At 39.6% G+C, this 27302-nt stretch overlaps 1 protein-coding gene across 2 annotated transcripts in view; it reads right to left on the minus strand.

Moving 5' to 3' along the window:
- Positions 1-219: 219 nt before the first annotated feature.
- LOC117478026 (F-actin-uncapping protein LRRC16A-like) overlaps positions 220-27302 on the minus strand; it is a 47019-nt gene continuing 19936 nt past the window's right edge. Inside the window, exons 4-38 of one of the 2 annotated variants that reach the window (XM_034124884.1) lie at positions 24244-24303; positions 23494-23615; positions 22486-22583; positions 22329-22399; positions 21927-22000; positions 21238-21313; positions 20665-20753; positions 20291-20385; positions 19899-19985; positions 19709-19812; positions 19039-19116; positions 18308-18384; positions 17958-18062; positions 17313-17382; positions 16815-16896; positions 16629-16728; positions 16372-16426; positions 16032-16204; positions 15623-15691; positions 15419-15512; positions 14482-14580; positions 14186-14314; positions 13186-13308; positions 12878-13053; positions 12161-12248; positions 11902-12069; positions 11627-11693; positions 10422-10675; positions 9730-9845; positions 8938-9451; positions 8247-8289; positions 7858-8055; positions 7536-7673; positions 4707-4865; positions 220-1234 (exon numbers count right to left, since the gene is read on the minus strand). In XM_034124884.1, coding sequence (XP_033980775.1) covers positions 1110-1234; positions 4707-4865; positions 7536-7673; positions 7858-8055; positions 8247-8289; positions 8938-9451; positions 9730-9845; positions 10422-10675; positions 11627-11693; positions 11902-12069; positions 12161-12248; positions 12878-13053; positions 13186-13308; positions 14186-14314; positions 14482-14580; positions 15419-15512; positions 15623-15691; positions 16032-16204; positions 16372-16426; positions 16629-16728; positions 16815-16896; positions 17313-17382; positions 17958-18062; positions 18308-18384; positions 19039-19116; positions 19709-19812; positions 19899-19985; positions 20291-20385; positions 20665-20753; positions 21238-21313; positions 21927-22000; positions 22329-22399; positions 22486-22583; positions 23494-23615; positions 24244-24303 — 4176 coding nt within the window. In that variant the 3' untranslated portion in view covers positions 220-1109. The remainder of the gene's footprint in view (positions 1235-4706; positions 4866-7535; positions 7674-7857; positions 8056-8246; positions 8290-8937; positions 9452-9729; positions 9846-10421; positions 10676-11626; positions 11694-11901; positions 12070-12160; positions 12249-12877; positions 13054-13185; positions 13309-14185; positions 14315-14481; positions 14581-15418; positions 15513-15622; positions 15692-16031; positions 16205-16371; positions 16427-16628; positions 16729-16814; positions 16897-17312; positions 17383-17957; positions 18063-18307; positions 18385-19038; positions 19117-19708; positions 19813-19898; positions 19986-20290; positions 20386-20664; positions 20754-21237; positions 21314-21926; positions 22001-22328; positions 22400-22485; positions 22584-23493; positions 23616-24243; positions 24304-27302) is intronic. The other variant, XM_034124886.1, reaches the window with a different exon arrangement.

The raw sequence follows: 27302 nt of genomic DNA on the forward strand, positions 1-27302 counted from the left end.
AGGGCACGAGATAAGTTTGTGCACAGATGGAAGGCTGACAGGCAGGTAGGCCATCCAGTTATTTCAGCCGGGCCGGCTCAGATGATTGGTCGTGCTTTTTACAGTACTACTGCTTCCACAGATGACATTTTCTTATGGATTTTTTGTCAAAGCACTTCAGATATTCATTGCTATCGGGATGTTAAGAGCATTCCATGGAATATAACAAAAAATGTTTCTGAAATAAATTACATACCCCACCTTTAATTGAAAATAAACCTATTTATTATATTATTTATGTATTTTTTCAAAAATGATTTATACCTTGTTATTGAGCATCTTGAATTTGGAAATAGTAATTTCATAAAACAAAAAAAATCCCAAATCAAAGCCCACTTTCTGGCTTTTCCACAGTGTTCAACCACATCATCTTTAGCAGTCATGGACAAGATGGACATTCTTCAAAGATTAAGAGGGAATTTTTCTTAACATTAATTTGAACTTTTGATACATATAAAACAAAACAGTTACATTCTGGCTTTAGCAGCAGAATTATCTTTGTTTTTTTTACACTTTCTTGTTTTGAATTTTGACATTTTCTAATTTACAGACAGTAAATGTTTCAAGACGAGCGGTGAATGTTTACAGGATAAAAACATATTTATATATTAGAGCCTTATCTCCAGAAGACCTGCTGGTAGAAGTGCCCAGCATTGGTTCAGCTGCAGAGGGGAAACACAGTAAAACAAACTGCCTCCACCTGGACGTCCTCACAGAGAGACTCCTTCTCCTCAGTGCTTTGGACTAACTGACCTTTTTATATCTGGATGTGGTTATCTAACAGATGTCTCTGCAGCAGATACAACATGTCTTTATGGTCCTATTAGAGCTGTTGACAGAGGCGGTAATGGAGCTGTTCTGGTGTCCATGGCTGAGCAGCTGGCACTGATCCAGGGTCAGGAAACTGATTATAGCGTGACTCTAAATTATTTACAGTGTCCTCACCAGGAATTGTAAAAATGAATCATTGTCCACTGTCTCTGCCTTGACTGTTTGTTTGTGATAGGTTGCTTAGAGTTTTTCAAATGTAGAGGGAATCAGGATTTAAAAGAGAAGACATATTGCTGGTGTCAGACTGAAGGGGAGTCGTCTGAATCGTCCTCTGATTTGCTATCAGACTTCAGATCAGCGGTCCGAGATAAAAACTCCTCCTCAGCTGGACTGAGATCAGTGTCTGCCAGGGATGGAGGACTCACTGCAGGGAGAATAACGATGAAGAAAAAGCATGAGGGAAACAGCTGGACTGAAACAATGGAAGATATTTTTTTTCCTAACCTAGGAAATCGAAGGACTATAAAAAAAAAACTAACGCAGTTGAATGCACATTACTTCCCATGCGTACATGCTTTTTGACCTAGAACTTTAGATTTAAAACACACTACCTGCAATGAGAGCAGTGTTGGAATGTATAGTCGAGGAAATAAGTATTTGATCCCTTTGCCGATTTTGTAAGTTCACCCACTTACAAATAATTGAACAGCCTATCATTTTAATGGTAGGTTTATTTAAAAAATCCAGAAATTGACATTATATAAAAGATAAAAATGTATTTTCATTTAACTGTGGGAAATAAGTATTTGATCCCCTTGCAACCAACAAGGATTCTGGCTCCCACAGATGGTTACATACGTCCTCTTCCTTTAAGAAAGTACTCCTAATATCAACTTGTTACCTGAATAAAAGACAGCTGTCCACAGAATCAATCACTCAGATTCCAACCTCTCCACCATGGCCAAGACTAAAGAGCTGTCTAAGGACCTCAGAGAGAAGATTGTAGACCTGCACAAGGCTGGGATCGGCTACAAGACCATCAGAAGGCAGCTTGGTGAGGAGGAGACAACGGTTGGTGTGATTATTTGAAAATGGATGGGGAAAAAAATAGGCATCAATCACCCTCTTTCTGGGGCTCCACACAAGGTCTGGCCCCGTGGAGTATTGATGATCATGAGAAAGGTCTGGGATCAGCCAAGAACTACACGGGAGGAACTTGTTAATGATCTCAAGGCAGCTGGGACCACAGTCACCAAGAAAACTATTGGTAACACACTACACCATAATGGATCATTATGCTTTGGGGGTGTTTCTCTGCTAAGGGGACAGGAGGACTTCACTTCATCGAGGAAAGGATGCACGGGGCCATGTACCTTCAAATCTTGGCCGATAGCCTCCTTCCCTCAGCCAGGACTCTGAAAATGGGTCATGGAGGGGTCTTCCAGCAGGACAATGACCCTGAACATACGGCCAAGGCAACACAGGAGTGGCTAAAGAAGAAGCACATATAAGTGAGGGAGGGGCCTAGCCAGTCTCCGGACCTTAATCCCATAGAACATCTGTGGAGGCAGCTGAAGCTTCCAGATGCAAAGCATCAGCCTCAAAACCTGAAGGGTTTGGAGAGGATCTTCAGAGAGGAGAGGACCAACATCCTTCCTGGGATGTGCATAGGGGTGCATACCGGTTCCCGGTATTACCGAAATACCGGTTACTGGTGGCTACGGTATACCGTACCGAAATCAGATCCGGTTTTCGATACTTTTTTTTTTTTTTTTTAAAGTGAGGCATAATATCCTTAAACTTGTGCCCAAACCGTCGGGATGTCAATTTTGCAGTGAAACTCCGCAACCAAGTCACTAAATCTAAAGTGTGGCTGCATATGACTGCCAGTCTGAATGGTGGGGTCTGTAACCACTGCCAGTCTGAATGGTGGGGTCTGTAACCACTGCCAGTCTGAATGGTGGGGTCTGTAACCACTGCCAGTCTGAATGGTGGGGTCTGTAACCACTGCCAGTTTGAATGGTGGGGTCTGTAACCACTGCCAGTCTGAATGGTGGGGTCTGTAACCACTGCAAGAAGTTTATTTCTGGGAAAGATGGCAACACATCCAATCTCCAACCAATGCTGTCTCGTATGGCAACCAAGTACCTTTGTGTTCAGGGAAGCAGCGTGCCAAGCGAGAGAGTGTTCAGTTTAGCAGGTGAGACCCTACGCTGTGAAAGGGCCCGTTTGGATCCAGAGAGCAGATATGCTCATCTTCTTGAAGATGAATGCACAAAACTGAACTGTGATGGGATTTGTTTTCTTTCATCAGGCAAATGTTGATTTTAAGGATGCTATTTGTTTTATGTGCAATGCCGAGATCTCATGATCCTTTATGTGTTCTCTGGTCAGTCGAATCTCAGGTTAAATATTGATTACACTGGTGCTATTTTATTTTTCCATTGACACGATGTACTATTCCCGCCTGATGGTTGTTATAAATGATATTGCAGAATCAGTTTTCTTCATAGATAACGTGTTTTTCATTGTTTGTTCAGGACTAAAAGGTCCAAGTCCCACAATTGAATTTAATATTCATTTGACATGTTAACTATATAATAAAGCGCCTCATGGGAGTAATTGCGGGATGATAAAATGTTTCCCTTATGCAACATGAAAGTATCACGATATGTATCGGTTGAGTATCGGTATCGTTCAGTGGTATCGGTATCGGTATCGTAAAAAAGTCAACGATATGCATCCCTAGATGTGCACAGACCTGGAGACCAACTACAAGAAGTGTCTGACCTCTGTGTGTCCAACAGGGGTTTCTCCACCAAGAACCAACACATGTTCTGCAAGGGGATCAAATACTTATTTCCCTCAGTTAAATGCAAATCAATTGTTATCTTTTATATTATGACAATTTCTGGATTTTCTTTTTGATATTCTTACTCTCACTGTTGATATAAACCTACCATTAAAAATATAGACTGTTAATTTATTTATTTAAGTGGGCAAACTTACAAAATCTGCAAGGGATCAAATACTAATTTCCTCCACTGTAACTAATCACACTTACTCAGGTATTGTACTTAAAGAGGTCCTATTGTGCTGATGTTCAGGTTCATATCAGTATCTAGTGTCTCTACTGTGACATGTCTCCATGCTTTAATGTTCAAAAAGCTCTTTATTTTTCTCATACTGCCTGTGCTGCAGCACCTCTTTTCACCCTTTGTCTGAAACCAGAGCCCAGTCTGCTCTGATTGGTTAGCTGGCCGGCTAATTTGATTGGTCAACCCCCTTTGAGATTCCCCGTCCCTTATCACGTACAAGGTGGCGGTGCGCTAGCCAATAGAAGTGCGAGTGTTACTGTACATAGTGATGTTATTATATTACAATAGTAAACATAGGAACTACAGGAAAGGGAAAACCCCATGAAGCACAATAGGGCCCCTTTAACTAAATATTTTAGGTAACCACATTTTTACATCATGCTACTTTAATCTTTTACTCCACTATATTTTGTAGGCAGGTGTATTTTTCACTGAACAACATTTATCTTTAGCCTTAGTTAGTAGCTACTTTGCAGATTCAGATTATTAATACCAAATATAAATCAACTAGTAATATTTTTTGTAATAAGGATTAAGGATAACACCGGGTTATTCATTGTATACAAAAAAATCATTTTGTGGCTAATGGCTACTGTTGTTCGTAAGTATTCTTTAGCTACCAACAGTGAAAGCAGGCCCTGAAAGCAACCTTTGTAAACCATTGAAAGGTTCTCAATAGTTCCTTGATGTTTGATTTAAATGTGTTACTATACAGAGTGGTGATTCTGGCTTCATTTAGACAACCACGCAGAGTCTTAAAGAGGATTTGTGTGCTGGAAAGACTGAGTTTATTCGAACCGAAGGCTGGGAGGGACTTGGTTCTCTCTCGGTCGTCCTCGCTGGAGAGAAGATGAGGAGGAGCTGAACTCTTCAGAGAGGACCAGTGTCTGCCACCAACGCTGTGATCTCCCGCTGGACTGAGCGGCTCAAACGCATCACCATCCCCAGGAAACTCATCTGCAGGCAGAAGAGAAACAACAAATCTGATTTGTATAGAATGATCCTAAAGAAACATTTCACCAAACATTTTGTATTATTAGTTTGTTCCCTAACGTGGACCTGGAAGAGTTGAGACTGGAGTGAGTTAAAAAACTACAGAAAACCATAAACTTATTAGAAAATATGCAAGTATATGTTCCTGGGTTTTACTGGTATGATTAGAATTGTAATCCTCAATTTTGAAATATTTTGTAACCTAAAAAAGAAAGATGTTTTTTTCTCATACATTTTTTTAATCTGCAGTGCCTACTTTTAATTAATTCTATTTTATTATTTTAATTTGATATTTTAATGGACTTCATTAATTTCAATATCTTTATTTTTTCTCTCACTTTAACTCATTGTTTGAATAAATATTTGTTATAATTTTTGTAATAATTTACCAACTATATATATATAAGTATAAGGATATTTTTACAGCTAACATTCTGTAAATAACTATGTCTATGTGTTTTCAGGGTGTAATTAACGCTCTTTAAATGTGTCCATTAACTTCAGCTTGTCTCTTATTTAATAACACCTCTTTTTGCTCAACAACTTGCCTTTGTGATTACGTAAAATAAATGCTTTTTAAGGAAAAACACAGAGTTCTTTTAAAGGCTTAATTACAGTCGAGTGTTAAACTCCAACACACACTGACACGTCGAGTACAGGCTTTGACCTTTGCTTCAGATGTGTTTGGTGTGTGGAGGCGTCAAATACGGCCTCCAAAGCATTCATTAAACACGTTGTAACCTGGTACATTGAGTGTTTCTGCATGAGTCATGCTACCTTCATCATGAAGAAAGAACATATGAGAGGGAAATAACCCAGCTTCTATGTTCTCAATAGTTTCATCTCATTCAGTTTTTAGAGATGTGGGTAAGGAGGAAAAGAGAGAGGGTTGTATTTTCTGACACTTTGTGAGTCTCCTAACACACCAGGGATACATATTTATGTACAGGGTTCCTGCAGGTTTCGCCAACTCAAATTTAAGACTTTTTAAGACCATTTTAAGACCACTTTGAATAGAATTTAAGACCTATTTCACGGCAAGAAAGTATGAAGGAAAATTGCTATGAAAGAAGAAATACGTCCCAAAATTACTTACAAAGTAAATGTATTCATGTTCAACATAAGAACAATGACTGAACATACTGTAACAGCATAACAGTACAGAACTGTGTTAGCGTGTCAGACAAAAAGTGTGTATGTGTGTGTGTCTGTGTGTGCGTGTGTGTGTGTGTGTGTGTGGGCTGTGCAATTAATCGTATTTTAATCGCAATTATGAAACAACATAATCGATTATTTTGCTTTGCTAGGTTGTGACAGTGCACTACAACATATTTGATCTAATTAATTTTAGTCTCATTTATTTTTATTTATCATATTTATATATGTTTAGTAGCTTGTGGAAGTGCGCTCCAAAATATTTGTTGATCTTGTTTATTGGTATTTATTATTTTTGATATTATTTATTTAAATGTATCATTTATTTAATTTATTTTTTCAGTTGAACGTTCAGGGTAATCAACAGTTAAAAAGATACCGTCCAAATTATTATTTGTTTTAAAGTTCAATAAATGGATGTTTTCAAAGTCAATGAATAATCATATTTAATAAACGTGATATCAATTATTGGCCAAAATAATCGTGATTATGATGTTTGCCACAATCGAGCAGCCCTAGTGTGTGTGTTTGAGAGAGAGAGAGAGAGAGAGAGAGAGAGAGAGAGAGTAGAGATAGATAGAGAGAGAGATATAGAATAGAGAGAGAGAGGAGAGAGAGAGAATATCGCTAAGTAACGAGGAAGTATAACGCGCAATGAGTATTCGAGCCTCTCTCGTCTTCTCGTTTCCTCGTGCTCTCTCTTCTCGCTCTCTACACTTTTTTACTACGCTTTTTCAGATCTCTGCGTCCTTGGCTACATCTTTCATCGTTGCCTGTTTGTAGATTGGTGTTTAACTAACGGTTGATTTAGCGCTTTACAGTTACTCCGCTTTTAGGGTTGACATAGACCCAAACGTTGCAAAAGGTGCAGCGGGCTTCAAACACGTTCCCCTCCCCTGGTTTCAACCAAGCACTAAATTTGATGTTTTCCAACCAATAACGGTTGAACTTACACTTCCCCATATTTATTCGAAGATACATGAGTTTCTGACTGCCGCTAGCTGAAGCTTGGTTGCTAGGTTACTAGCTGGGTGTTCTCCGATAAGGGGCCGGGGGAAACAAAGTTAGTGTATACTGGTTCCATGTTGATTTATTTCAATACAAATTGTTGGGGGGAACTGAAAGGCTCTTACCGTACTGGTTACTTTGCAGCCCGGACATTTCCCCCAAAACACATTTAGACGCTAAGTACTATCGCAGAAGTACCTTTCAAATCCGATCATTTTTAAGACCTTCTAAATCATATTTAAGACCTTTCTTATTTTTTTGGTCATATTTAAGACCTTTTTAAGGCTTTAAATTCAGATTATCAAATTTAAGACTTTTTAAGACTTTTTAAGACCCCGCGGGAACCCTGTATGTATAAAAGACATTTTGCATAATAGGTGACCTGTAAACCAGTTCTTCACTAAAAATGACTAATACTAAAATCCTGCTAATTCTGCTACTACTCAGCCTTTTCTATAAGGAGAAACCCACCTTCCAGAGGGGACAGGGGTCCTGCTGAGCTGCTGCTGGTGCTCTCTCTCTCCTGCTCTGACGGCGCCCTCTTCAGGCGAGGAGCAGGAAGTGGACCTTTGGCTGATGAGGTTCCTGATGAAGCCTCAGCAGAGTCATCTGACAAACAGAGATCAATTCAACTATTTATTTATTTTCACTACTAAAACACATAAAAAAGGAATACAAATACTGCTTGTGGTGATATCAAGATATATGGAAAGTATCACAGCTTCTCATATCGCCTAATGTCCCACAGTTGATTAGAAAACATCTTAAAGCTAGTGTTTAGAATGTTGCCTACCGAGGATGAAGGTGCTGCTCGGTCTGGGACTGGTTGGACTGACAGGACTGAGGGGCCCAGAGATGCGGGACCCTAGAGGGGGTTTGGCAGCCTGAGGAGGGGGTTTGGGGGTGACGCTGGGTGGTTTTGACCTTGGAGTCGGCTCTGGTCTGGACTCTTCATCGTCTGCTGGCACAGTGGGATAGACGTCTGACTTGGCTATATAAATAATGACAGAGACAGTTTGTAGATACTGTGGGATGTAATATATGAACAAATTATTAAGGACATTTACTTACAGCTATTCAATTATCAAGATATATGTCATGAAACTGAAATATTTAACCTTCTAAGTTTGGCTTGAAAATCCAACGTACTGAAGATCCAAATCCAAAATGTAAGAAACTCACCTTTGTCTTCTTCCACCTTGTCCAGCAAAGATGACGACTCAGACTAAAAACCGAAAGACGAGAGCTTTATTCATGTTTAAAGTTATATATTGTAATTGTCACAACAATTAAAGAGAAGCAGTCAGTGGCAATTTGATTTCAGGCTCCCTCTAAAAATGTTAATTTAATTTGTCTAAAGAAAAAAATCCTGCAATCAATAGAAAAAAATTGACAATAAATATTGCATAATTTTATACATGTATTACTAATTATAATAATAAAATAAAAATAAATGATAATTTTTATTAATAAAATAATAATAACAACAATAATAATAATAATGTATAATAATAATTTATTATAATAAAGGCAGTGATGCTTAATGTATTTGTCTGACTTCAGTTAACTTAATTAGCACTTTATCCCCTAATGTTCTATAATAATTGTAATTATTAAAAAAACCTGGCTATCTAAATCTTTATTTAAAGTTTATTTTGCTGTGATTTCCTACCAATAGTATATAGCATTAAGAGATGACACTAGCTGTTCCAATTAGCGGTTTTGGTTAGTTGATGCTAGTTTTTAGCTTTGCCATCGATACTGAAAGTCAGAAAAGTAGCACCTTTAGCTAGCCGGACTCCTGGTACCAATATTTGGCTTGAAGATGGTTAATAAATACTATTACAAATGTTGAAGGCTGAGTTTCACCTACCTTCTTTACAGCCATTCTCTCCTGCCTTGCCTTCATCTCAGCCATCAGGCCCATGCCCATCACAGGGACTCCAATATTGCGGGCAATTTGGGGGTTCTCCTTCTTCTCCAGGTTCTCGTTATCCTCAACATTTTCCTTCTCCACATCCTCCTCCGTCTTCAACTCCTCATTAGGTTCAGTGTCCGTCAGAGAAACCTCCCTCTCAGAATCGGTGTGTTCCAAGGATGGTTCCCTGTGGAGCTCCTGATGGGAGTCCACCGCAGTGGCAGGGATTTTTGTGTGAGGAGTGGATGATGTTGGTGTTGTTTCCTCATGCACTGGGGTAATAGAGTGAGAGGTTGAGACAGAAGTTGTGGAAGCAGGGTGGGGGGGAGTGATGGAGGCAGCTCCAGTGCTCTTCTCCGAGCGGGATGTCCGGGATTTGATGAGGTTAAAGAAACCGCTTTTCCTGGATTCACGTTTCTTATCTGCCGATTCCGGCGGGCTTGAGGACAGACCTCTTACAGTGGGAAGTCTACAGGATAGAAAATAATAATATTTAAAAAAACTAAATTCAGTTTTAATCAGACTAACCAAATCAAAAATGTTTCAATGTTGTGAAAAAGTATCCGTTCACTTATTTTATACTGATGACACACAATCATACTCTGCTTTTGTACAATCTGTCTTTTACACAAAGATCATCAAAAATGTGTTGATGAAAACTGAGAAGACTATGAGGAAGTGATGTGGTTTTTTTCGTTGTTGTGTTCATGTCAAACTCTGTAACAATGTTTGTATCTTGATTCTCACTTGAAGCTGAGTTTAATGACTTTCTTGGTGAAGAAGTCCTCCAGGCCCTCATCCAGTTTTCCCATAATGCTGTTCAGCTCTGCATCTTGTGGCGCCGAGCTGCCGGTGGATTTCCGCTTAATGGAGAGAAGAGACTCAATTACATTTAAGGCTGGCAGCATATAATCAGGGAATTAAAGACCATGACAACAGAATAGGCTACACCATTGCAGAGTTCCTGTCAACATCTTTTTTTTTTTAAGTTTTTGGCTCAAAGATAGAGATTCTGGTGTTAGAGAATGACCTAAATATGTGTTTTGATTCAGTATTCCCCCTGTTACAGTATGTCAACTAATCAGGAAGTTAATTGACTTAGATTGCTTTAGAAGATTAGTAATGTCTTAATGCTTTTTTTTCATGGTAAAGGACTTATTTCCAAGAAACACACATCGCTAAGTGTTAATAGGCCCAACATGAAAAGCACTGCAATGCAACCTTATGATCAAACACAGGTTTACAATCAATTCAAACATTTCAGGGTCTATTTGATTCATTAACAACTGTTTTTGCTAGCAAAGTCATCTAAATACATTTTGTATAGATTTAGATTGAATGGTGAATGTGAATAAATAAATGACAAATATATGCTTGTGCTCTTACTGAACAGTTGACAACAAAACAAAAACAACAATCACTCCCTGAGGGACACATACAGTTGGTCGGCTGGGTTTGGTCCTCTTCTTGGGTTTTGGCCGTTGTTTGGTGTGACTCTCCAGCATCTTGTGCTCCACCGCTGGCAGCTCGCTTAGACAGACAGACTTTGTATCCAGTGGAGTAGGGTGAGGGGGGAGGTCTCCATAGTAGGCCGACGCTCTGTCCAATGGCTGTGAAGGAGGAGGAGGTGGAGAGGGGTCCTCGACATGGATAGGAACTTCCTCCAGAGCTTTGTCCAGGTCAAATTCCATCTCTGTTGGTCCGACAGAAGGCATAGCCATGTGGGGAAATAAACAGTTAATAATGATGTTTGCAGCCTGTTGATTGAATTAAGCCAAACTAAATCAAAACTACAAACTTGACTTGAGAGAATTACACTCATTTTGGACCTGAGTCAGATCGTTTTACACCTCTTTCACTCTAGTGTCCAACACTGGAGCACCCCAGGGTTTTGTGCTTAGTCCCTTCTTGTTCTAGTTGCTCATGAAGAGAACTCTGTTGTAAAGTTTATGGATGACTGTAACATGATCTGCCAAACTACAAGCAACGATGTACATTTATATAGAGAGGAAATCAACAATATTTCCCAGTGGTGCTCAGAGAACAACCTCCTGCTCATTATCAGTAAAAACAAGGAATTGAATGTTGATTTAAGAAAAAGGAAATGACGACCCTGAGCTTCGGTAGAGCTTGTGAACAGTTTCAAGGGCCAAAAACCTGACATGGTCTTGACATATCTCCAAACTGCTGAAAAAAGCTAAAAAACGGTTGCATTTTTTTTTTAAAGAAGGAGAAATGACCATGCCAAGATCTTGTAAACCTTTGAAAGAGAACAAACGAAAGCATCCTGACTGGAAACATTATAAACCCAGCTCCCAATTCCACCAGAATTAAACTGGCTTTATAAATAAAATCACCACATAAATCATTTTTTTCATGGTTTTAACTTAATCTAATTGGTCACTTGGTTTACAGAGCTAAACAGAAACTAAATTGTATTTGATATACAAATATCCACAGCCATTTACTTTGGAATGAGTGTGAACGGCAGAGGGTTAGGAAACTTCAATTTAATAGTAACACTTTTTTAAGATTTGAACAGGAATTGCTCAGGGCAGGAACAGTATTCTTAAAATATAAGTAAGGGAAATGGATTGTGTTGCTACCTAAAGCTAAAAAAAGCTATTAAGATTTTCTCTCTCACCAAATGCCACAGAGACGGGGCGCAGCATCCTGACCAGAATACTCTTCCTCTTGGATTTAGGGGTCATCTGAAAAACAAAAACAGGTTTTAAATCAATTTGTTTAGAAGTAAAAATGATGGTTTATTTAATCCACAATGTGTGCTCAAAACTGCAAATCTGCTGAGACGATGTATTTCTACACAACCATATGTAGAACATATACAGACTACTCATAAACCATTGTTTACAGACTGATATGCAGTCAAATAGTTTTTGTTGTTTTGTGTTTTCTTACAATGCATGTGTCCATGTCTTCCAGCCTGTGTTTGTGATCCCGCTCATGTTTTAATTTCTGATCCTGGTTGTGATTGGCTGGCTGCAGAACCACCTCATCCAGAACCTCTGCCTCCAGCGGGGGATCGTGATGCAGCAGTGGCTGACTCTTCCTGATCAGATGGTCACCCTGGAGACAGAAGGAGAAAGTAGGATAGGGATGAAAGGACATGAAAACACACAAAAAGAAAGACAGACTGACATGCAGAGAGGGAACTCACCAGAGTGTGCTGTGATCTGGACAGAGAATCCAGGATCTCATCCACGATACGATCAGACAGAAAAGAGGCCATGCTCAGCTTCAATTCACTGTTTCATAAAGATAAAAACAACATACATGAATAAAACAAAAAATGAAAATACTATTTTGTTTATTCTCCGTCCGACCAACTCACCAAATATTTAGCTACCACTTGGCTGTCTGAGACAAGTGCTAGTTTATTTTTTTAAGTGTTGATGTTGACTGAAGGCCTTTAGGCAGATAAATTAACAAGACCCGTTTAGCAAAAGCCATTTGGAAAAATAAAGTGCAAATAGTGGCCACATAGATTTGCAGATCCTGCATGGTACTTGCAAGTTTGGTTCTTGTAACATTTTGGGTAAATGTTTATAAAAACAGAAATGGACTCTCTTTATTATTCATATTTAACATAAAGGCCTAAGGTGCTAAAAATATCAGAAAAGAAAACATATATTTAAACTTAGACTTGTGTAATTTCACAGTTATCAGCACAGGGGCGTGAAAGAAAACCAGTTTGTCATGGAGGCACATGACAGATGTATGAAGAAAAAATGAATTTACCACCTTGAAATTCCACATCAGCTGCGGTAACTCAATACTAGACATGTTTTCCTCGAAGTAACAGTAGTGGATTTATTCTCTACTGATCGCAAAATGACTCTAGGACCTTAGCCAACACACATGCAGCAGACCAGACCTTATCTTGTTGATGATGTCGACCCCGGACTGCTCCAGCAGCGTGGTGCTGATGAAGCTGCGGGGAACCGTCATCTTCCCTGATCCGGCCTTCAGGAGCTCCTGGCGAAGGCTGCTCCTCTTCATCACATGAGGACACAGACCCTCTGCAGTGTCCACCATGGACACCAGCATCGTCTGGGGAGGACGAGATAGGACAGTTTAAACGATAAATTGTATTCCGGCTTGATTTTAGAAAGTCATAAATGTAAGATTACATTACAAATTCTTGTCACAGATACTGTTACGGTAATAACAGCAGCTCAGTACCTGCAGCTGTTCGTCCATCACCCGGGAAACCTCTCCTGCCATGGACTCCAGTTTGTCCTGAATGGCTCCAACACACACTCCACTGGACCCCCCACTCCTCAGGTGGTACAGGTTAGGGAGCAGCTGCAGGGAGGAGAGATGAGGTCGTTCAGAAGAAGAAGATACGTTTTAAAAGTATTTTATTGGAATAATCTTTGATTTTCTTACGAAGAATATTCTATCAATTTATATATTTTTAAAACTGAGAGATAAAAAAATCACAAGAGTACAGTGCCAAATTACTTGTATTATTCACTTGGCTGAATTTGGTATTTATTTGGCTGGCAGCTCAAAGAGAATTCATGAAATAGGAATTTTATATTGCTGATTACAATATATAAAAAAACGAAAAAAATGATTTTAATCTTTCCATTATTGGGATAATCCAAAATGTGTTAATTGAAAAACTGTGTAGCCAATGATCATTGTATATAAGTGAACAATACATAAAGGATTGATCATGTGAGAAAGAACTGACACACACATTTCTTATTACATTTGATCTAACCTTTCATTTATGCAGGGGCACCTTATGATGTGTATTTACCTTATTTAATGTTGTTTGTTTGTCATTTCACTTAAAACCTGTGCGCCTATCTGTGATGGCAAAACTTGTCGTGTAACAATATGCAATGTAGATTTTAGTTTGCGTGCCATTTTTAGATTTTTAAGCATATTCTTTATTATAATTGGGATAATACCGTGAATCACGATTATTTTGGCCAGGATAATCGTGGGTTAAAATGTTCATATAGTCCCATGCCTTATCACTAGTAGGCAGTTGATAATCTGCACCATAAATGATAAAAACATTGTTGTATGTCTCTAAACATCCAATGCATGTTTTAAGCGTACAGATAGAAGGTGATTTTTTACTGTCTCTAAATATTCAGTCAGCTATGGGAGTTGGAGGATTGAAGCGTTACATTTAGGATTATTTCCACAAATCATATCTTCTTACTGTCTTGGAGTTCCTGGCGTCTTTCATGAAGTTCTCTGCCACCTTCATGTCCTCCTGGACCGAGTTGGTCTCTGTGAACCTCAGAGAGTTCAGGTGGTCCTGCACCTTCACACACATCATGTCCATCATCTGCAGCACAGATACCAGAGGTCAGAATACAAACCCTGATACGCTAACTCATTGAATGGGATTTGTGTGTGGTGTGTGGTGTGTGGTGTGTGGTGTGTGGTGTGTGGTGTGTGGTGTGTGTGTGTGTGTGTGTGTGTGTGTGTGTGTGTGTGTGTGTGAGAGCCTGCCTGTTGTGTGGTGGTGGTGACTATCCCCTGCTGCAGCCTGTACGCCTGCTCCTGGAGGTATTTACGCGTCTCATGGTTCCTCAGCAGGTACTGCTCCATCTGCACCACAAAACACAACTATTCAACTGTCGAAAATGAAATGTGATTACAGATAATATTTTAAAGGGAAAATATTATATTATAGTGCTTGTGCTCAAACATCTGGGTATTTGAAATGCCTAATAACCTATCAAATGTGAAATAAAAACAAAAACATGGGAATCAACAAACTTTATATATAACTTTATATTTGGCTCCCCTCCATTGGCAATGGTGGAATGTAACTAAGTACATGTATTCAAGCACTGTACTTAACTACTATTTTGACATATTTGTACTTTACTTCAGTAATTCCATTTATTTACTTCTACTTCACAACATTTGATCTACTTTTTACTCCACTACATGTATTTAACACTCATAGTTACTAGGACATTTGTAAATTTAAAAAAACACATGTGATGATGATTCCATACTTTACCAATAATCTACCCGGTATTTGAAAAAGTAACTCAAATTGGTTCAACTTTAACAAACATTAAAACTATATGACATGTAATTGTTGGTGATAAAAACATAATAATACAAATATATAATATTGTGAAATCAGCAAATCTGCAGCTTGTACTTTTAGTTTTGTTACTTGAAGTATCAGAATATACCATACCCCATCAGAGGTTCTGCACCCATGGCTGAGAAGAACTACCTTCACAATTTTCTTCGCAAGCCAATTAGAGCAGACTAGGCTTTCTCAGAGGGTCTGCTTAAAGAGACAGGCACTAAAACAGAGCGTTTCAGAGAGAGAGCGTGAGCATAATATGTCCCCTTTTATACGCTTATATCTAACTTATCGTATCGAGTACTCTTTACAAAATAATAAAAGAAACAGGGCAATGACCTTCAGTAAGGCGTCCTCCGTCTTCTCTGGGCTCGCCTTCAGTGCCTGAGCAGCATCCATGATGGGAATAGGCATGAAGCGAATGGTGTAGTTCCTGAGGGGGGAGAAAATAGTAACTTAACATGACTTAATACTAGTACCTTGTCAGAGCAGGACGGATAGCATGCATAGGAATTTTACCTTCAGTGACAGCTTTATACTTACTTCTCCAGAGCAGCAGCGACGTCCTGTAGACCCTGAGGACTGATGTTGTTCCTGTCCCACACTATCGTCCTGCACACACACAACCCAAGAGGATCAAACATACCCAAACACAAACACACATTTTAATAAAACAAGTTAAAGTGCTATCCTTTTTTGTCTCTGATCTGAACAGAGATTATCTCGCCGACGTTTTACCAGATTTCTATCAGTTACCTTTCCATCAGATTAACCATTCCCGCATCCCCAAACTTTCCGCAGGTGGGAGTCGAACCTGCATACTTGACAGCGGGGACTTAGCCCCCTGCACATGGGCTTTTCTACCGACCATAAGGAGGCCCAAATTCACACAGATGTGGCAGCTCCCACAATGAATATAGCTTTTCCAGGATAATGCGGCTTCCTTTCTCACCTGAGCTTGGTGTTGATCTGCAGGGCTTTGGCCAGCATCTTGGCCCCCATGTCTCCCATGGCGTTCCCGCTGATGTCCAGTTTGGTCAGAGAGGTGTTGCTGCCCAGAGCGTTGAGGACGATGGAGAGGTCTGTCTTCAGCCGGGAGTCAGCCAGGGACAGAGAGGTCAGCGGCTGCAGGGGAAACACATTGATATTCAATATTATATTATAAACTATATACTGTATATAGTTCATTTTTCATCAACAGGGAAATTCTTAATGGTAATAACAGCAAGAGAACTGGTATGAATCACAACAAAAATCGTAATGTTCAATTGATGTTAAAATGTTTCACGTACTGAATCCTCCTCTTGAATCATGTGAACCAGGTTGTCCAGGACCTGAGACACATTTCTGCAGAAAATGTTGAAAATGAAAATATGATTAAATGACAAACCAATGTGTAGTAACATTTTAAATATATATGGGACCACATACTGTAAGTGCATTCTTAGTCACCTTCATTATTATAAAGTACTTGATAAATGTAACAATCCAGAAGTAATGTCATTTTCAGGAAGCTGGAATACTGCTTTTTTGTCAGTTAGTCACCCACTTGGACTTGATGTTGTTGAAGTTCTTGCCCAGTGACAGGTGTCTGATGGAGCGGTTCTTGGCCAGCCAGACCAGCAGGGTGGTCAGGTCCATGTCCAGCCCTGAGGAGGAGCACAGAAACATCAACTGCTGCCATCAAAGTAAATACAGCGGCATCATAACTGTTTCAAACATAAAATGTCCTCACCGTTGTCAGAAATATCCAGACTGGAGATGTTGGGAATCTCTGCCACACAGCCCTCCAGGATCTGGGAGCCTCCTGAACGCAGCTGAGAGGACAAGAGTGTACAATTTAAATAAACTCAAAAACGACATAAAGAGGCCCGATTCTGCTTTTTGGGGTTTTCCCTTTCCTCCCACACCACTCCCCCCTTGCCTGAAACGCTATGTAACATTTGCGATTCTATTGGCTAGTGCTCCAAGGGCAGCTCTAAGTGGTTGACCAATCACAACAGAGCCGGCCAGCTAACCAATCAGAGCAGACTGGGCTCTGGTTTCAGACAGAGGGTGAAAAGAGGTGCTGCAGCACAGGCAGTATGAGAAAAATAAAGAGCTTTTTGAACATGGCACAAAAAACAAATATAAACCTACAAAAATATAAATAGTATGTCCTCTTTTTTTTAGGATCTGTGAGTGTTTTTTATGATTGCTAATTTTTAAACAGTGTGTTTAGGGTTAGTTTTACCTCACAGCAGCTGAGATCCAGAGACACGTCGCTAAGGTTTGGGTTGCAGCCGAGCCCCAATAACAACGCTCTGCGGACAAAAACCCAAGACTTAACAGTAGCTTTCAGAAAGTGGTATCATTGCTTAATCTTAATATGTTATATTTTGGATTACTAAAACAGTAGAAAATAGTTGTTCCTGTCATTGCACATTTTCTCTTCTCACTACACGGACAACTTTGTAGCTATCCATAACTCTGACGCAGCGTCCACACGGCGGCGTGCGTTGAAGCTGGCCGGTGGGCGTGTCTGAAACTCGACCAACAACCAATCACATGAATCTCTCGCCCCGGACACACAAGCACGCGGTTTGATTGGCTAGAGCTTGTACTGGCATATGATTTGATTGGCTGACGCTTCCGTCGAAGCTTCAAAAGTTGAACATTGCTCAACTTTTGAAGCGAGCAATGCGAGCAAAGTGAAGTGACGGAACCACAATGCAGTTCGGCAAAGCGTGACGTCACCCCATTCAAAGTGAATGGGCAGAAGCGTTGAAGCTTCAACGCATGCCTCCGTGTGGACGGGCCGTAACTGATTTAATTTTGGACTGCACAAAATGAAACATGTATTGCTGTGGGTCTTCAGGTTTCAGGGGTATTTTCTTACTTCAGAGCCTCCAGAGGCAGCCTGGTTCCTGACAGACTCACTGAGGTCAGAGCCAGAGCGCTGCTGAAGAACTGCTTAAAGGACGAAGGGATCTCTTTAATCTTCCTGTGTGAATGGGAGGACAGACGAGTTAAAACAACACTGTACAGAGCAGTCAAACAATCATAGCTAAATACAAGTAGTGTAAATCTCAAACAGGTACATGTGCATTTAAACTAATGTAGTATTTGTTGAACAGTGTTATGTTGGAGCAATCTGCCAATCCGGTCCAAAGTCAAAGTGTATAATGTGGTCTGAATTTGATAGAAATAGAATTGTGTGCTGATAGAAGGGTGAGTTTAATATCTGACCTGTGAGAGAAGACTGACTTTGACATGTTGAGCACAGAGAGATGCTTCAGGCAGCCTCTGAGCAGAGACGCACACACCTAGAAACACAAAACTACACTTGAGCACAAAGTGTAAACATTTTTTATTCCAAAATAACAAACAAAAATAACCTGCATTAAAATAATGCGTTATCGTGATCATTAAGTTATATAATTAACTCTTTAATTAATTAATGAAATCTTCATCTTAACTCCGGCCTAACAGAGTCTTGAAAGTATAAAGTGTAAATGTTAGATAGTGACTGTACAGTGTTAAACAGTATATACTAATTGGCTGGGAACTTCTACACACGTTTACCTTACTTTGAAGTGCATATATCTATACCATTTCCCTTTTAATGTATTTCTGCTTATTACATCTTACCTATTTTAAACCAATGCTTAGACTGATTAAATAAATGTATTGGGACCAGTTTAGTTCAAAGCGAATTTAGTAAGTGTTAGCTTGAAATGTTTCTGTTTATTATATGAACTCAATTCCAGATGAGAACAATTCTAGATGTATTGATAATAAATAAAAACATTTGTAAAAACACTATCTTTAGTGTCTGGGCCACTATTTCCAAGCTTCGTATAGCTTATCAGGGTGTCCAATTTCATATCTCCATGATGTCTAATAATTGCACTTTTTTAAACTTGTGAATACAATTAATAAATTATAAAAACGTTAGTTTGTGTATGGCCTGATTATACCTGATCCAGAGGGCAGTCACTGTTAGACAGATCCAGAGTCTCCAGGCAGTTTGGGTTATTCAGGAAGCTGTGCAGGTTCTGTGCAGAAAATAAATACACAAGACATCTTAAAGGTAGGGTAGGTAAGTTTGAGAAACCGGCTCGAGATACACTTTTTGTTACATTCCATGGAATGCTCTTAACATCCCGATAGCAATGAATATCTTAAGTGCTTTGACAAAAAATACATAACAAAATGTCATCTGTGGAAGCAGTAGTACTGTAAAAAGCACGACCAATCATTGTAGCCGGCCCGGCTAAAATAACTGGATGGCCTACCTGCCTGTCAGCCTTCCATCTGTGCACAAACTTATCTCGTGCCCTCATTGGTCATGTGCGCGTTCGTGTGTGTTGGAGGAGGGGCTCTATAAGGAAGTGGCAGATTTTTTCCGGCTGTGTATTTTCAAATTCTAGTGATCTCGAGCTGGTTTCTCCAAAATGACCTACCCCACCTTTAACAGATCAATGCTGTCATTTAAAAACATCAGATGTCCTAAAAAAACTGCCTTCCTTTGGAGCTTGTCCATCTCCAATTAAGTCCAACGTTTTTTAATAAAGTAAAACAAACTGTGGGGTTGCAGAAATCATCTTAAAGGTTAGTGTGATAGAAGCAGAGGAGGTATCTCTGTACCTGCAGGTCGTCTCCTCTGAGCGAGTTCCCCGACAGGTCCAGGTGTGTGAGGGCGGCGGACACTGCAGGGTTGGCACAGAGAGCCTGACAGAGGCTGCTCACACCTGCAGGAAATGACAAATATAGTCTCCTGAAACTTTAATTCAGGACAATAATCAAATATGACTTCATGTTTGTTTCTCCTGCTCACCTTTATGAGACATGGAGGTCCTGGAGAGGTTCAGGTGCTTCAGGCCCATGGGCAGTTTGGCAATTTGAGCACTGAGAGCAGCAACACCTGCAGAGAGTAACACATTCTGTCAGTAGAGCATCCAATATAGCCACCAGGGGGCGCATCACAACACCTGGGAGCCCTTTGAAAGACTGAACATTTCAAAAAAGCAAAGCAAGGTACCTTTATAGCAAATATGTTGGAAACAATTAAAAATACACAAATCTAATGTGCCATATCTAGATAAATATATCTCCTCCGTATTTATTTTAAAACAAGGACACATACAGTATGTGACCTATATACTGTAAGCATGTCAATAATAAAATAAATCCAGCGTGCAGGATGTGTGTGTGTGCACACTTTTTAACCTTTGTCCTCCAGGGAGTTGTTGCTCAGGTTGAGTGTCTGCAGCGTGGAGGCGGGGTTGTGGGACAGAGCGCTGGCCAGTTTCTGAGCAAAATCACTGAAGAGGAGAAAGAGAAGGAACAATGAGTGCTCCGGTTTGGCAAGAATGAATGGTGTGAAATTTGATAACCTCTCACCTTACATCAGGCACAATCAACAAACTAGCAAACCTACATTTGATATCCAGAATGGACTTTGGTCCTGGGCACAGTCTGTTTATTTACTCTTACTTTACAGAAGAACAATTTAGAGTTTTTATGTACTGATAAGTTGACTAAGTAATAGATTTAAGGACAAACCATGACCAGGACAAAGCTTCTATTATTTGACCTCTGACCTTCTGAGTCCAGTGTTTTCCAGCACCAGCTCTTCCAGCCGGCTGGACCGAGCCACCACCCTCAAGATCTGCTCACATATATCTGTCGACTGGAGGACACACACACACACACACACACACACACACACACACACACACACACACACACACACACACACACACACACACACACACACACACACACACACACACACACCACACACACACCACACAACACACACACACACACACACACACACACACACACCACACACACACACACACACACACACACACACACACACACACACACAACACACACACACACACACACACACACACACACACACACACACACACACACACACACACACACACACACACCACACACACACACCACACACACACACACACACACACACACACACACACACACACACACACACACACTTTTTAGTTAAAAGGCACAAACGTGATAGCAATTGATCCTTTATCCCGTACTGTCTACAGACAATTTGGTTTCTTTCTATTTCATTTGATTATTTGACATAGGAATCAGATAGACATGTATGCAGTTGATTGTATGAATGTTACCAGTTTGTAGTCTTTGGCGGAGACTTTAGTGAACCACTGGTTGTACTCTAGAGCTGCGATGATCGCCACCAGATCCCTGCAGGGAAAAATGACAAGAAATAACTTAAATATATACTGCAGCTGCTATGATAATAGTGATATTGCTAATTGTGTGAGTGAATAGAGATAATAGGAGTACATTGATGATGTGACTAGAGCTCATGTACAAAAACACAATTAAATACAAATGAATAAATAACAAGACAAAACAGTTAATAAGTTAATCAAATAACCTATTCAACAGTCCTGTCCACTAAAGAACCAAAAACACACAGACCTTATTTATTGTTCCATATATACCCACTCTTTGTTAGAGCTCATTTTGTCCCATTTCATGTTGTGCCTCCTTATAATGGTTTGTGTCGAAAGAAAAATTACATTCTGATTTGATTGAGCTCCAACAATAAGTATTTCACCCAACAGAATACCTGCATTCAATATCTGGGGACCCTTCCATCCAGAACCCCAAACAAAATGTTCACAGTTGAACATTCAATAGAATATATTGTTACGGTTTTGGTAAAAATCACACATATTCTAAAGCCTGGAGTGTCAAAGTATTTCTCATCAGTGTAACTTAACTTTGGTAAACTGTTTGAATTTGGATGCATATTCACACATTTCTCACAGGCGCTGAGCAGTGTACAAACCTGTTCTCAAGGTGAATGAAGTCCTGCAGGTTGAGCTCTTTGGTGTCCTGAGTGAGATAGATGGTGTCCACATCCTGGGGGGGGGAGGAAAGGGAATAGCTTTACTATGGTGTGTTGAGGTACAGTCACACGGTAAAGTAGAAAAAAAACAAGAAGCAAAAGAATACAGGAGGACAATATAGCAATAGAGGAAGCAACAGCCCACACAATGACACTAATATTAAGCAGAAGAAAAACAAGAATACATTCAGGAGACAAAGAAGTAGTGGCAGAAGACTAAGGTAGAAGCACCAGGTGTTTAACCACTGCAGGTGATACATATTACTAAAACAGGAAATAGAGTTGAGTTAATGAAGACAACAGAAATGTGAGACAGAAGCAGATTGACTCTCAGTCACTGACCCATTGGACCTCCTCTCTGTACGGCAGACCCAGGTAATCACACACACACCAGTACTGATGAGAAAACCCGCCTGTAACATGAGAAAATAAAAATGGTCACACGTAGATACACTTTTATTGGTCTGGATATGTTTTGGACATTTTGAGGCAGATGTACCGCAGGGCCCCAGGTCTGCAGAGCTCTGCTCTTCCCAGAGGGCCTGGAGAGACGCCGTCCTCTCAGGAGGCTTCAGACTCAGCTTCTTCATCACCTTGCTTCCTTACAGAGAGGCAGGAGGAGGGGGAGGGAAAAGAGAATCAATCATTTCTAAACTTGATGAACATTTAAAATGATTGTCATGTGAGTCCCACAACTTTCACAGACAAAGAGAGAAGAGAAGCAGGGAACCAGAGGACATTTAAATGAATTGAACTAACAACTCACTCCCTACACACTTTCATTTGCCAATCTTCACATTTGAGGGGTAGGAACTACTCAATTGTCTGCATAAATAAAAAAACAATTATAATGGCTAATTCGTTTTTTTAAATGGTTTCAGATGAATGTTTTGTTGATGGACTCATTTATTCGTCTACTGAAGTAGGAATGTATCTGTAAAATCACTGACTTATGTAAAAGTAACATATTTGTTTTTTCTTTTTAAATTGAAATGTATTTAAGGTTTGTAAATAATTACAGCTACGATTACGGTAAATAATCTTCGTCCACCTTCTATGTTCAAGCAAAGCTAACATTTTTAACTAACTCACTTCTAGCACATAACTTATTTAATCAAAAGTATCGAAAGTTACAATTTGATTATCATTTACCACACTGCCGCCAAAATACTATTGTTACATGTCTTTCAAACGTGTTAAGTGCGCCACATGTTTCTCACAAAAACTGTTCTATAAATTCCTCTAAAGTATGATTATTTTTAAACTAGTCCTCACACTTCTTTTTTTCTCGAACGTTTATTATAGATTCACATCAATCTCTAGTGTTGTCATTCCTATTGAGTAACTTTAGGTATTAGACATTCATTTAGTCATTCATCTTCAACTCGACAAAATCCTCCTAATCTCTGAATAAAGATTTGAAGTGTTTGAACAGTTTGCTTCCTGTTCGATCTTCTGAAGGGCTCCCTGTCTCTTCCTTCTCACTGATCCTCAGGGTGGTACCTACACAGGTGAGCAGGCGGGGCGGATGCGGTGCAGGCAGCAGCCGATGTGAGCGATCACCTCGTCCACCTCCTCCACCGAGCTCAGCCGCAGGCTCCACGGCCCGCGCTCATACTCCAACACCAGCTGCAGGGGGCGACAACCACAAAGCTACATCGTGTAACGACTCCAAATGAGGTTGAGGTGATACAAAAGCACCCATGCTTTTAAATCAACACATTTATAAAGACAATTGACTAAATCTGTTGTAGTAAGTGAGTCAGATGAAAGCATAGCTTATAAAGAAAATAGTCCTCTTTGAGTCTTTCAATTTCAATGTTTGTTGCCAAAAATGATGGCATAGTAACTACAAACATCATGAAAGATAAGTTGGGCACGTATATAAATATGAACTAAATAATAATAATATTTCAAGTCTGAAGGTTAACAAAGCTATTTAAATAGATACAATACCAGAAAATGACAATGTCGTTCATTTTTATTTGGTTACTATGAATTACACTGAGCAGGTGAGTGTAGTCAAACTAATTATCCTTATTGATTTGATCGGTTTTGAAAGAATGTATCCAATAAATCAGTGTTTAATATCCTTTCTTATCCTTTCTCAAACAGACGGTGTTGAAAGATGTTAGAGCATCTGTGTGTGTTTATGTGTGTAACTTTTAAGCTGCTGCTCAGGTGTTGTAAGGAATGTTTGTATGACATGAATGTAATGCACAATAAGCGTTGCATTATTGTTTGTTTGTGTGTGTACCTGAGTGGGCTTGTTGCTGCTGATTCCCTGGATATCCAGGTAGCTGAAGGAGTGTTCCACCTGGATCAGCAAGAGGAGACAGATGATGAAATGACAGTAAATATAAATCAAGTTAATCTTGTATTTTGACATCTTATTCATGGAGGCATCAACCGTTGCGGCGTTTTGGGAAAACACAAAAATATAATGTCCGCTTTTTGCTTCATTAAATAACCAAACAGAACTTGCTCTCCACAATGTTCCTCAAGAGAATTCATTTCTTTGCATTTGTAAAAACTCCAGGATCTTCCCAGGAAACATTTAACACGAAATATCAAATCTTACAATAAAGGAATGCATACGTTTCACATTTATCCAGCTTTCACTCTTATGTAGAGCTTTTGAGCGATTTGTTTACATGGAAAGAAGGTTGTTGGAAGTTTTTTGACTCCATATGGGGCTATATAGGTCATAAAGAGCCATAACTGTTTTGTTAGCACATCTGATTAGCAACAATATCAAACTCACACATAAGACAAGGGCTGAAAAAGTTATTGTGATTCTATTGAAATCCCAATACGAGTGCAATATCCAGATCAAATAAGATGCAATATTTGTTAAAGGTGCAATATGTGTCAAAATATATTGACACAATATTGTAGTGCTGCAGCGATGTCCTTGTCTCATACAAACTTAATAAGAACATTATTTTTACATTCATATTTGTGCAACAAACAAACAAATCACCATTATTTAAATATATTTTTCTAGGAAAAATAGAATACCGATGTAAAAATTAAACGAATCATATCGCAATTGCAATGTCAGTCAAAGAATCCCCGTTAAATATATTTTGTTCAAAAGGGTTGAAGCCTGCTAAAGTATATATCCAAGGCAACAGTTTTCTGACTTTGTATTGCTAGGGTGCCTTAGCTTCAATGAAGGAAACACTTGGTATACATGATGTTTAAGACAAAACAATGGGCTTTCAACATTTTAGGAATACTTTTTTAAATCAGGAAAATGCAAAACACTTAGCCTCCTGTACACAAAACAAGCTCCAGTTTAAGTTAATCTCCATTTTCCCTGGAGGGGACATTTGGTTTGCACTAAAAGACACAAACACAAACTACAAGAGGACATGGGCCATTAATCACAAGAGTTACAAATAAACATGTATTTGTTAAAAAATACCACACCACAGTAAAAGTAGTTAGGATAAAGAGCTGTTAGGTGCAGTCTAGTAAGGATGAGTTAAATGAATTAGGTGCATTTACTGCGAACATTTGAACCTAATGCTTTTTTAGCCTGGGGGAAAAGACCAATACCTCCACCCAGAGTAGAGGAACAAGTTCCTGAGCCATGACATTAACCCCCTCCAACACCTTTGGAATCAACTGGACTGTCATCGCCCAATTTCACTGTGGCACTTGTATAATGATCATGCTGCTGAATAGGAGTATATCTCTGCAGCCAGGCCCCAACACGCTACAGAACTTAAACCTTCCTAACTGACATTTAAGGATAATGCTAAATGATCAAATATATTAGCACAAATAAAGGAGTCATAAAGTCAGACAACTGATAAGAAATGCTAACTCTAGCCGCCAAAAGCTAATGGTCACACGCAACAAAGTGACCAAACTCTATCGTGGATTAAAATCAATAAGCATGAGTTTAATTGCTTTTTAAATACTTTTCATTTGGACTGTAAGAGAAGGAATGAGGTTTATCTTTTTTATTAAGTTACATTATCTTGTTTAACATCACATCCTTGCTGTCCAGGTTGACTGAGCTAACTCTCTTCAAGCTTCAACTTGTTTTGAGCTTTGCAGCAAGATGAGAGCTTAAGACAATCACTGTGGGAAACAAGTTTTTCTTAACAGAACATTGATCTGAAAGAGGACATATTATGTTCATGTTCAGGTTTATAGCAGTATGTAGTGTCTCTACTGGGACATGTGTCCATGCTTTAATGTTCAAAAAGCTCTTCATTTTCTCATACTGCCTGTCCTGCAGCACCTCTTTTCACCCTCTGTCTGAAACCAGAGCCCAGTCTGCTCTGATTGGTTAGCTGGCTAGCTCTGTTGTGATTGGTCAACCGCTTAGAGATGTCCCGCCCCTTAGCCTATCACATACAATGTGTTTGAGTGCTTGTGTTACGTAGGATTGTTGCCTTTGCAGACCATTTACATGCACAAACACCTATAGAACACTACAGGGAAGGGAGAAGCCCAAAAGCATAATAAGGCCCCTTTAAATGATTAATGAATGGACTAGTATTATATATAAGAATGCTTGCTCGTCCACTACAGACACATGTGGTGAGCACATTTGTGATGCAAGTCTGTGCAGATGGAATCATTTTGGATTAGAAGATATATATTGGTATGAAGCTGGACAACAACGACTCGGCAAAGAGATCAAACATCAGGAATGTCTTGTTTCTGCAGAGCAAAAGTTTGGAGCATAACCTCAAACACACAAACATTTCCCCTTGACTCAAGAGAGAGGGTGAAAGTAAAAATAACTAACTTATTAACTCGCTGCCAAGAAAATGCAAGTGAAAGGGAGGGACAAAAGGGAGAGAAACAAATACAGGAAAAGAGGGATGGAATGAGTCACAATGTAGAGGAGGGGTAAAGAAGGAAAAGAAAAGACAGACCTATAATGCAAAAATAGGAGACAGAGGGGAGGGGAAATGAATTTGGACTTTTATCTAAGGAAACAGAAAAAGAAGCAGAGAGTAAGAGTGCCCCCCTCCCTCGCCTCCTTTCCTTGCCAGCTGTTAAATTCCACCATTGTCTTTTTTTTTTACCCTCTGCTGCCTCTCTGCCGGGACAGTACACACTGAGAAACAAACCACCCTCTGTTCCACTCTCACACACATACACACACACACACACTCACACACACAGTTAGGAAAACCACTGGCCCACTCTGGAACAACAGATCAGGGGTCAGCTGGCAGAGTTTAGCAGATTTGATTCAGGGGGTTATTTAAGTTTCTTCAGTATTGCAGTTTTTGACGTAATACATTGTCCAACATGTTGAAGTCACGGCAGAGTCAGAGGCCAGCA

The sequence above is a fragment of the Trematomus bernacchii genome, unplaced genomic scaffold, assembly GCF_902827165.1.
Source record: "Trematomus bernacchii unplaced genomic scaffold, fTreBer1.1, whole genome shotgun sequence".
NCBI classification, from domain to species: Eukaryota; Metazoa; Chordata; class Actinopteri; order Perciformes; family Nototheniidae; genus Trematomus; species Trematomus bernacchii.